This window comes from Athene noctua, chromosome 29 (genome assembly GCF_965140245.1).
Source record: "Athene noctua chromosome 29, bAthNoc1.hap1.1, whole genome shotgun sequence".
NCBI classification, from domain to species: domain Eukaryota; kingdom Metazoa; phylum Chordata; class Aves; order Strigiformes; family Strigidae; genus Athene; species Athene noctua.
Genome location: NC_134065.1, coordinates 1,757,347 through 1,768,289, shown reverse-complemented (window position 1 = coordinate 1,768,289; position 10,943 = coordinate 1,757,347). Strand labels below are relative to the sequence as shown.

The window sequence follows — 10,943 nt, the reverse complement described above, 5'->3', positions numbered from 1 at the left end:
TTCTGAGCAGCTTGTGCCGTGTCTTGTGTCGTGGGCGGGGAAGGGGGGGGTGGCGCAGGTACGGGACACTGGGGCGACACCGGGGGGTGGAGGGGGTGGGGGCGGCTCCCCCCCCCCCCCCCCCGTCCTGGCTGGCCCCGCCCCCCGGGCGCACGTGCTGCCCCCCCCCCCCCCGTCCCGGTTTCACAACCGCGGGCACCGGCCGCGCCGCGGGCGGCTCCGCCGATGTTTTCCTGCCCGGGACCGGGCGCATGGCGCGGCCACCGGGGCCGTTCCTCCTCCTCCTCTCCTTCCTCCTCCTCCTCCTCCTCCTCCTCACCGCCGCCGCTACCGGGCGGCCCTGCGGTCCCGCGGGTGAGTGCGACCGGCACCGGGGAGGACCGCTCCCCCCCCCGTCCCCCTCCGTCACGGCGGGACCGTCCCCGGGAGCGGGCAGAGGGGGCGCGCACCTGTCCCGATACCGGGGACCCTCTCCCGGTACCGGGGTCCCGCGGATCTGACCCATAGAGGGGGGTGACGGACCGGTCCCTGCCCGCCCCGGCGGAGCTGTCGGCCCGGGGGGGGCCGGGCAGGGTGCGGGGACGGGGCGCCCCGGGTGGGTGCTGGGTGCTGGGGGGGTGCTGGGGGGTGCGGGGTGCTGGGGGGTGCTGGGTGCGTTCCCGGCAGCAGGAACCGACGGGAACCGACAGGTCCGTGCTGGCTGTTGACCTTTGCAGCGAGAGCCGGGAGAGCTGCCCCGGGCGGCCTCCCTGGCCCCGACCCAGGCCTGGCCGGGAGCCACCGACCGGCCCGGCCGCTTAACCCCTCCAGCACCGGGCCCCCCCCGAGCCCCCCCGGGCTTCCCCCCGCCCCAGCCCGTGGCTCTCCCGCAGCCCCGCTCTGCCCTCCCGGCTGGGTCCCACCACCGGACCCCCCCGGGGGCTGCAATCACCGTCCCCGTGGTGGTGTCGGGGGGTGTCCGTGTGTCGGGGGGTGTCCGTGTGTCGGGGGAGGGGTGCCCAGTGTCCAGCTTGGTGGGGAATCGCTGACTCAGCAGGAGCTGCCGCTCCATGCCTCCAGCAAATATTGACACTGAGAATCTGCTGGGCCCAGGGTGCAAATGACAGGATGTTCCCCCCCGCGGGGACACCCGTGGGGCCTGGGGTCTCGTCTCTATTCCTGACCCCCTCTCATGTGTTTGTGTCCCCCCCCAGGGCTCTCGCGGGACACAGTGTTGGGGCGCCCGGGTGCGAACGTCACCTTGACCTGCCGAGAGCAGGGGCTGGCGAACGTCACCGTGTCGTGGCAGATGGAGGAACGGGGGGCCGGGGGGGGCCCCAGGCGGCGGCTGGCGGAGGGCAACGCGCTGCTCCTGCGGCACCTTCGCTACGAGGACTCGGGGCGCTACGGCTGCTACGGGGGGGGCCGCCTGCTGCGCTCCCTGCGCCTGCTGGTGGAAGGTGGGTCCGCGCCGGGGCAGGGATTTCCCTGGTGGCATTGCCCGGTCCGGGGTGTCCCCCGTCCCCCAAGCAGCTCCCTGCTTTGCAGAGCCCCCCGAAACTCCTCGGGTCTCCTGCTACCGCCGGAGCCCCGACAAAGACATCCTGTGCGAGTGGCCGCTGCGGGTGAAGCCGTCCCCGGCGACGCGGGCGACGCTCTGGGTGAAGCGGAGGTGAGCTGGGGCCGGCACCCCCCGGCGGGGGGGCGCGGGGAATTTTCCGGTCCCTCTCCCCGAGGCCGGTGCCCGGTGGGTGCCGCAGCCCCAGCTGAGCCGCATCGCCGCAGGTTCGCGGCTGAGGACGCCACGGCGCAGCGGTGCCGTTACTTCTCCAAGGCGCGGAAGTTTGTGTGCCGGGTGAAGGTGCCGCCCGGCGCCGACACCGAATCCCTCGTCGTGTCCACGTGCGTCAGCAACGGCGCCGGCGGCTCGGCCGGTGAGGACAGGATCATCACCCTCAGCAGCGTCCGTGAGTGCCCTTGCCGGGGGCTAGGGCTGGCCAAGCGGGTGCAGGGCCGGGCCCTGAGCGCCCCCCCCGTTTCCCAGCAGTGAAGCCCGACCCCCCCGTTAACGTGACGGTGCAAGCGCTGGAGAAGGCGCCGCAGCGGCTGCGGGTCAACTGGTCCTACCCCTCCTCCTGGGACCCCCGTTTCTACTGGCTCCGCTTCCAGGTCCGCTACCGCCCCGAGCCCGCCCAGACCTTCACAGAGGTAAGAGTACCCCTCCGCGGCGTGGGGGTGTCCCCCAGCCCTGGCGAGGCTGTCCCCAACCCCCCGTGTCCCCTCCCAGGTGGACCAGGTGATGACGCCGTGGCTGGACATCCGCGACGCGCTGCGGGGGACGCGGCACGTGGTGCAGGTGCGGGCGCAGGAGGAGTTTGGCCACGGCACGTGGAGCGAGTGGAGCCGGGAGGTGGTGGGCACCCCCTGGACAGGTAGGAAAGTTGGGGTGGGGGAAAACCTGGTCCCAAGACTCGGGGCTCAGCCCAGGCTCCCCCAGACTCACACTCCCCCCCCCCACGCCTCACCTTGCAGACCCCTGGGACCTCACCTCTGAAATGGGACCCTTCAGCTCGCAGGTAGGGCACAGCCTCAGCCCCGGGGGGGACACGGCGTGTGTGGGACAAGGGGACACCAGGGTGGGGGGCTGCCCCGTCCCATCACCCCCCCCGCCGCCCCCCCGCCCCACCCCTTCTCTTGCAGTTCCCCATGGACGATGATGGCACCTACGGGGTCACGTTGCCCCCCGAGCTCTTCTGGGAAGATGCTGCCGATGGTGCTGGTGGTGAGGAGGGGTCCCTGGGTTGGCTGGGGGAGGGGGGCTTCCCCCCCCCGAGTCGCTCATCCCCACAACGAGCCCGTCCATCCCCCCCCCCCTCTCTGCCACAGGGGCTGTTGTGAAAGCCAGCGCCCGCTCTGTGGCATCCCCCTACGCGTTCCTGGTGGCCGGGGGGAGCCTCCTCCTGGGCATCGCCCTCTTCGTGGCCATCATGGTGAGGTGAGTGCCAGGGGGTGGTGGGCCAGGGGCGGGGGGGGCCCACCTGCCCCCCCTTAACCTGGGACCCCTCTCCCCTCCTGCAGGTACAGGCAGATGTGGCGGACGGGTGGGCAGCGGGGGGCCAAGCCGGAGGGTGAGGGGCAGCACGTGCTGGTGCCCCTGGGCCCCCCCAGCCCCCCGCTCAGTGACACCCCTCTGCTCTCACCCCCCAGCCCCCCCGATCCCAGGGGGCTCCACGTCACCAATTTGGACTATTTCTTCTCAGGACAGTAGCCAGGGGCTGGATGTGCTGGCAGGTGCCTGCGCATTGGGCGGGGGTCCCTGGCCCTGGGGGGGGGTCCCAGAGCTGGGATGTGACCCCGGGAACAGCCCCCACCCACACGCCCCCATTCGGGGGTGCCAAAAGCTGCCCCCAGGCCCTGTGGCTAGGAGGGGCATCAGGGGCTCTGAGGAGGGGAATCAGTGTTGCCCTCATGGAGAACCAGCCTGGGGGGTCCCCAAGATGGGTCCCGGGGGGGCGGGGGGCAGCTCCAGGGCCAGAGGTGAAGGTGCTGGAAGCAGATCCGTGCCAGAGCGGGGGTGCAGGGCTGGGCTCTGCCTGCAGGGCTGGGTTTGGGGGTCCCGTGTGGAAGGGCCCAATGTTGGGGAGGGGGGGGCCTGGCTGGATCAGCCCCTTCCCTCTGCCCTACGCCCCCTCCCCTAAATAAATGCCTTGGATTTGTAATGGAGTGGATGCTCGGGGGCGGGGGGGGGGAGTAATGGAGGGGTCTCTGCAGCCTCCCTTGCCTGGGAGTGACTCCAGGGGGTGGTGGTGAGAGGCTGGTCTGTGCCCCCCCAGCCCCCCCATCCATGCACCCTGTGCCCCCTAACCATGCCCTGTGCCCTGGCTGTGGGGACAAGTGCCCCCAGGTTGTGCCCCCCCTCCCATGCCACGTACCCCGGGCCGTGCCCCCCCGGCCAGGCTGTGCCCCCGGCAGCAGCCCACCCCCTGCAGGGTTGTGCAACACCCCGGGGAGCTGCAGCTGCACCCAGGCAGGAAACCGCAGGGTGAGGGGAGCAGGAGCCTGGGCACCCTGGGGACGCCGCGTTCCTCCCCCCCCAACCAGCCCCACTCTATAAAAAGCCTGGCAGGATGCAGATGTGTGTGTGGGGGGTGCCCCTGTCCCCCGAAACCGGGGTGGCTCCTACCATCACCCCCTTCCACCCTCCCGAGGTGGCCCCAGGGAGGGGCCAGATCCTGGGTTCTGCTCTGATGGGGGCCCCTGGCCCAAAACATCCTGCCCCGGTTTCGGGCAGAGCTGAGCCTGGGAGGGGATGGGGCTGGGGGGCTCGCTGCACCCCCTGCAGCACCCACAGCCTGGGCACCTGCACCCCTGCAGCCCCCCCAGGCTCACTCACACCCCCCCGTTCTCAGCCCCCAGACCCACCTCTGCGGACGCCAACACCCCTCCTTCCCCTTTCCAGCCCCCAAACCCCCCCATCCCTTCCCCTTTGCATCCCCCAGCCCCCCTCCCCAGCGCCATCCCTTCGCCATGGCAGCCCCTCCAGGACCACCCGCTTCCTCTCAGCCAACAAGTTTATTTTACTACTTCGTTACACATCCCAATCTCGCCGCGTCCCCCCACCCCGGGCGCCAGCAGCAGCCCCCGCAGCGGCTCAGCCCCGGCCCAGGGCGGGCAGGATCCGTCCCGGCAAAGGGGCAGCACAGCCCTGCCGGAGTCCAGCGGCGGGCAGCAGCCGCCAGGCAGGAGCGGGGTCCCCGCAGGGTGGGGGGGACGTGACCAAGGGGGTCCTCTGTGAGACCCCTGCCACAGCCCGCGGTGATCGGCGGGGTCAGACCCTGCCCCACGCCCCGGGGCCGGGGGTCATGAGCCAGTCTGGGGGGGCATTAGTGGGTGCTAATGCAGCTTGCAGTGGACGGGGTGCAGCAGGGCCATGTGCTCAGCCCCCTTGAAGGGCAGTTTCTCGGTGGAGTAGTAGTGCACGACCTCGGGGACGCTGGCGAAGACCCCGCTGGCCTGGCTGAGCGTGTACTTGTTGTCCTTGGTCTGGGCCACGATGATGTGGACGGGTCCCTGGCTGGTCCTGGGTGGCGGGTGGGCGTCAGCGGTGCCGCCAGCCCTCCGGCGCCCGCCCGCCCCGCGGCCACCGCCGCATCCACCCCTGTTTGTTCCCGTCCTGCTCCGATTGTTTCGGCTCCAGGGGCTCCGCTTCCTCAGGAAGGAAACGCCACCGGCGCTCCCGACAATGCGCCGGGGAGGGGGACGCACTGCCTGCACCCCCCCCCCCCCCCCTTCTTCACCACCCCCTCCCTGCCTCGGCCCAGTGCCGCGCCAGGACGCCGGGGTCCCGCTGCGGGTTGGGGGGTGCCATCCCCCGGGGACCTGGGTGCTCCCACCCCATCAGGGCTCTGCCGTCACCAACCAGCGAGCTCCTGCCACCGCACCCTCCAGGGTGGGACCCCCCAAGGGCTGGGACACCCCCTCCCTCTCTAGGGTTGGGATCCCCCCTCCCCAACTCCGTGGCCACTCACTTGAGTGCGATGGAGTACTTGCCGCTGCCGGTCTCGCTGGTGCGCACGAGGTAGCCGGCCTCCCGGCACGCCTGCAGCCGGCTCTCCGCCTCGGCCCGCGTGATGGCCCCGTGGTACCAGCTGAGGGATGGAGGGGGGGTGATGGTGAGCGGTGGCAAAGCCCCAGACCCACATTCCCCCCTCCATTTCCCACCCCGATCTGGCTTTGGGACTCACGGCTGCTTCTCCAGCGCCAGGGCGGGGTCCACCCGCTCCCCCTCGCCGTGTTCGCTGCCCGCTGGCTTCAGCATCTTGGGGGTCCAGCTCTTCTGACGTAGGTGCTGCCGTGGCATCTCCTCCTTGGGACGCTCCGAGCCCTCAAACTGGACTGGGACACACACACACACACACACACACACACAAAAGATGTGAGCCCCCAAAGCCCCCTTCCATACCACATCCCTTCCCACCTCTGGCTCTTTTCCTGTCCCCATCCCCTCCCTGTCCCCTTCTGTGTCTCTGTCCCCATCTACTCCAACCCCCCCCCCCCCCCCGAGCAGGGACATCTTCAACTAGATCAGGTTGCTCAGAGCCCTGTTCAACTTGACCTTGAATATTTCCAGGGATGGGTCATGTACCACCTCTCTGGGCGACCTGTGTCAGTGTCTCATCACCCTCAGCGTAAAAAATTCCACCCTTGCCTCTAATCTGAATCTCCCCTCTTTGAGTTTAAAGCCATTATGCATTGTCTTAGCCCTACAGGCTCTACTAAAATGTCTGTCCCTGTCCCCATCCCAATCCTCAGCCCCGTCCCTGTCCCCTACCTGACAGCGCTTTGACAATCTTCTCCTTCTTCCACTCCCAGGGCTGCTCGTACTCGCCCGCAGGACGCTCGTCGTTCTCAGGCAGGCGCCCGTCCCCAGCCCTCGCCCTGCGCTCCGGGGTCCCCCCAGCCACCCCCTCCCCAGGCTCATAGGGGGTGTCGTAGAGCTGTGGCCCCTTCCCCGCCGCCTCCTTGCCCCCCGGCCGCTTGGCTGGCTCTGGCTTGCCACCCCCCTCCCCGGCCTCGCCAGGACCGTCCAGCAGCAGGATGGCTTTGACCACGGGGTCCTTGGAGCCCCGACGGCGGATTTCTGCGGGGAAGAGGAACGGTGGGTCAGGGAGGGGGTTGTGTGTCCCTTGAAACACCCCCCACCCGCACCCCAAACACCTTTGGGGTGTGCACTGGGGACCCCAGTGTGCCTGGGACACCCCATTGGGAACGGGCTTGGGAGGAGCCGGAGCAGGAAGGGGCCCATCCTCGTGGCGCCTGGCCTGCTGTCGCAGCCCCGAGGCTACCGGCACCCGCCGTGGGCACAGAAACACCCCGGCGGGGCCAGCGGGGCTCCGTGGCAGCAGGATGCTACACCCCACGCTGAAGCTTGGCCCTGCAGGAGGTCACTCCAGGGCGGGGGGGGGGGGGGAGCTCACCCCATAAACCCCCTCCCTTCCTCCACATCCCCCCCCAGTTCGCCCCGCGGCGCCGGGCTCCACCAAACAGCCCGGGCTGCCCGGCATGGAAAAAAACCATCAGCAGCAAATCTTTTATTTGAGCTTCCGGCCGAGTCAGTTCCTGTTGTTCTGGCCAGCTGGGCGGCTGCCATGCCGGCCTGGGGGTCTCTGGCTGGGTGTCGGGGGGTGCAAGGCCATGGGGGACCCTTGGGGGTGCTGTATCCCGCCCCCGCCCCCCCCTCCAGCCCTCTCCCAGGACGGTTGGGTGACACTGAGGGCTTTGCACCGGCCCTGGGCACCCGCTGGGCGACGGCGGGAGGTGGTGGCACCGGGCGAGGGGCCGGCGGGCACGGGTCAGCGTCCGGCCTCGCACCCGCTTCTTATCTGGCCCCGCGCAGCCGCAGGAAGCGACGAGCAGCTTTCCTGTTCCCGGAGCCTCCCGCGCCGGGCGGCTCCAAGGGCGGCCGCGCACTCCCGGCTGGGGAGCGGTGTCAGCCACAGGAGCCAGAATCATTCGGGTTGGAAAAGCCCCTCGGGATCAGCGAGTCCGACCCTCAGCCCGACTCTACAGAGCTCTCCCCTACCCCACATCCCCCACAGCTCATCCCAACGGCCCTGAAACCCCCCCAGGGATGGGGACTCCCCCCTCCCTGGGCAGCCTGTTCCGCTCTCTGACCACTCTTGCTGGGAAACATTTTCTCCTCCTGCCCAGCCTGACCCTCCCCTGTGGCAGTTTCCAGCCGTTCCCTCTTGTCCTGTCCCTGACCCCCTGGGAGCAGAGCCCAGCCCCAGCCTCTCTGCAATGTCCCGTCAGGAGCTGCAGAGAGGGATGAGGGCTGCCCTCGGCCGCGCTCCCCCCGGCCCGTACCTGTGATCATCTGTTGGGCGTCGTAGGGCTCCATGTACCCGTCGTTCTCCCCCAGGCGCTCGGCCTCCCGCTGCCCCTTGGTGCGCTTGGCGTCGTAGGGGTCGGCGTAATCCTCCAGGATGATGACCTGGGGAGGGGACGGGCACCGCCGGCCTTAGGGGACTCTGCGGGGCTGGGGGGGGGGTGCCACCGGGGTGTGCTGGGGGTGGTGGGGATGCCACTGCCAGGCAGGGGATGGGGACACTGGGGAAGGATGGCAGCTCGTCTGGGGTAGCTGGAGCCAGGTCACCACCCCACGAGGGTGCAGCCGGGGGCACCTTTGGGTGGGGGCAGCGCCCACCCCTATGCACCCCAGCGGTGGGGAGGAGCCTGGGGCGGTGGGGAGGGGGGGCGTGTGGGGGTGTGTGTGGGGTGCTCAGGGACCCTTTTGGGTGATACCACCCCCCCTGACTGTCTGTGTCCCCCCTGCCCAGGCACCCCGGGGCTGTGTGGGGGTGAAAGTCCAGCTGCTCAGAAAAGCTTTACACCAGCCTTTGTTTAACCAGCGTCCGAGCGCTGGGGTCGGGGTGGGATGCGGCGAGGACTGGCGGGTGCTCCCCCCCCCACACCCCCCAGCAGATGAAGGGCAAATCGGGATGAAGGGAGCTTTGAGTGGGATTTGAAGGCAGCAGAGCCAGGCACGATGAAAGCCCGGGGTTAACGGGGCTAATGAGCCCGAGCCCAAAGCGATTAAAGCCGCCAGTGCCACAGACGCCCCCGATCCTGAGTGTCCCCCCCCCGTCCCCCCCCCCATGTCCCCTTACCGTCTCTGTCTTGAGGGTCTTCCCCTTGTCCTGCTCAGGGGCTGGCAGGCCGGCGGGCGGGGGGCTGGGGTACCCCTTCCCGTTCTTCTCGTGAGCCTCCACCTTGATGAGGCGGTTGATGTAGGTGCCGCAGGCTTTGGGGGGTCCCTCTGGCACCCCCCCCTCCACTCTTGAGTTCTTCCGCATCTTCCCAGTGGCAGCCTGGAGCAGACCCTGCAGGTTGTCCCGTGACAACCGGCCACCCCCTTCCTTGCCACCCCCCGGGCCGGCCCGGCAGCCCCCCAACTCGGCGGCCGAATTCTTGCGGCTCTTGCCCAGGCTACCGCTGCCCGGCCGGGCCCTCTCCGAAACCGTCTTCAGGTTGGAGGGGAACTCCTTGAACCACTTGGCCGCCATGGGGCCGGGGAGGGGCTGGGTGCTGCGGCCCACCTGGGGCTCCTCGACGCCCCACGGCCGCCCCGCCGGCTCACGGCCGGCTCAGCCGGGGGGCACGGGGCAGCCCGGCTCCCCCCAGCCCCCGGAGCGGGACCCTCGGTGGCCAGGGGCCAGCCCGGGAGGGGAGATGTGGGCAGGGGGTCCGGGGCCTTCGCCCCCGGTGTGGGTGGGGGGCTCCAGGCGTCCTTCGCCCCCGCGGGGACGGCTGGCGGGTCCCCAGGGGTGCCGGCTCCCGTGTCCCGAGGAGGGGACCGCGTGTCCCCAGGGGTCCCTGGCCCCGGGGAAGGCTCCCGGGGGGGGCAGGGGTCTCTGCTCCAGCGATGGGATGAGTCGGGGGGGGTCTCGCCGGGCGTCCGGGGTGTCCGGTTGGGGCAGCCCCGGGGCGGCTCCGAGGATCCTCTGCCCGCGGGGAAGGGGCTCGGGGGGGGGTCTCTCCGTGCTCCGAGGGGTCCGGCCGGGGCCGGGCAGCCGGGGGGTCCCGTCGCGGCTCCTCGGCGGGGCCCGTCTCCGGGGGCGGCGGGGCTGCAGGGGGGAGTCAGGCCGGCCCGGGGGGCCCCATGCGGCGGCGGCGGGACGGGACGGGACGCGACGCGACGGGACGGGACGGGACGGAGACGGAGGGGCCGGAGGGGGCGGCGGGGCCGGCAGCTCCCCGCCCAGATCCGGAGGAGGCGGCCCCGGGGGACGGCGCGGCACCGGCCGGGCGGGCGGCCACCGGCCCCGGCGGCCTCGGGGAGCCCCGGGCCGGGGTCTCTGTCCGGTGGCTACCGAGGGCTGCGTGGTCCCTGAGAGCGGAGGGGCCGGCGGGGCGGGGGGGGGCACCACAGGTTGGGCGGGGGGTCCCGTCCCGGCGGGGCCGGGAGACCTCGGGAGACCATCAGCTGATGGGACAAGGGGGCTTTGACCCTGCACCCCACGGACACCCCCTGCACAGGGTCTGTGTGTGGACCCCACATACAGGACCTGGGCACGGTCGCCCCCCACGCCGTGCAAGGACCCCCCATGTACGACCCCCCCGCACCCCGTGCACAGCCCGACGGGGCGAGGGCAGGTCCCGGTGCGCTCGCTGAGGCCGCAGCTCACATCACACCAGCGAAGACCTACTTCTGCTGGCTGCACCGAGACCTCACCGGAAAACCCCGGGCGAGCCCGGTGATTTGGCTTCCTGCCGGGCCAGCAGCTGGGACACAAGGTGTCGGGGGGGGGCCCTTGCCGACCTGTTTGCACCAGCACAGCGGAAAAGGATGGGGTTTTGCAGGTAGAGATGCTCCCCCCCCACAGTTCGGGGCAGGACTGTTCGCAGGGGCTGGAGAACGTCCCCAAGGACCAGCCAGGTCATGGAGGGGGTGTCCTGCTGCTGTGAGGGGGGGCACTGGGAGAACAGACCCTGGCTCTGAAGCAACGGCTGGTCCCCAGCGTTGTGCCCGGCCCTGTCGGGGTGCAGGGAGGTGCCGGGGCGCTGGGCAGCCTCGAGCAGCCGTGCAGGGTCGCCGGCAGCGCCGTAGGAAATGGTGGCAGTTTCCCTGCCGGTGCCGCTGGCAGGATGCGCCTCGCGGTGGCAAAGCGTCGCTGCGAGGCCAGTGCCCAAACTGGCAGCAGGATCCCGGGTGGCTTCAGCTTCATCTCCTCAAGGAAAACTCCATGTAAACCCGGCTGTTAACGTGAAAGGTGCTGGTTCGTTTTCCGTCTTTGACAGATTTAAATCCCCCCGTTCGTCTCTCCAGGAGCCCCAAGAGCAGGACAGGCGCACAGGCAGCTCCGTCTCGGTGGCTTCGTGCTGCGGCGGTGTTCCCTGCGACACGCCATCCCCACGCCTTTGGGAAGCGTCTCCCAGTCCCCATCCCCTGCCAGCTCCCGGCT

The 10,943-nt window shown here is 70.5% G+C and overlaps 2 protein-coding genes across 5 annotated transcripts; one reads left to right on the top strand and one right to left on the bottom strand.

The window, feature by feature from the left end:
* Positions 1 to 183: 183 nt before the first annotated feature.
* On the top strand, positions 184 to 3,680 carry IL6R (interleukin 6 receptor). Of its 4 annotated transcripts, none has more exons than XM_074928995.1 (10): positions 184 to 354; positions 1,194 to 1,439; positions 1,528 to 1,651; positions 1,765 to 1,913; positions 2,027 to 2,187; positions 2,267 to 2,411; positions 2,512 to 2,555; positions 2,680 to 2,761; positions 2,866 to 2,974; positions 3,058 to 3,680. In XM_074928995.1, exons 1-10 carry the CDS (start codon positions 252 to 254, stop codon positions 3,245 to 3,247), a joined length of 1,353 nt encoding a protein of 450 aa, XP_074785096.1. In that variant the 5' UTR covers positions 184 to 251; the 3' UTR covers positions 3,248 to 3,680. The 4 variants fall into 4 exon arrangements, with proteins under 4 accessions (XP_074785096.1, XP_074785095.1, XP_074785094.1 ...); XM_074928994.1 differs by having other exon boundaries at positions 2,024 to 2,187; XM_074928993.1 differs by having other exon boundaries at positions 1,765 to 1,946.
* An 860-nt stretch (positions 3,681 to 4,540) lies between these two features.
* Positions 4,541 to 9,683, bottom strand: SHE (Src homology 2 domain containing E). The gene is made up of 6 exons (XM_074928983.1): positions 8,649 to 9,683; positions 7,846 to 7,972; positions 6,311 to 6,619; positions 5,724 to 5,874; positions 5,508 to 5,627; positions 4,541 to 5,059 (listed from the first exon to the last, which is right to left on the bottom strand). The coding sequence occupies exons 1-6, from the start codon at positions 9,042 to 9,044 to the stop codon at positions 4,873 to 4,875; spliced, it is 1,290 nt and encodes a 429-aa protein (XP_074785084.1). The 5' UTR covers positions 9,045 to 9,683; the 3' UTR covers positions 4,541 to 4,872.
* Positions 9,684 to 10,943: the final 1,260 nt, after the last annotated feature.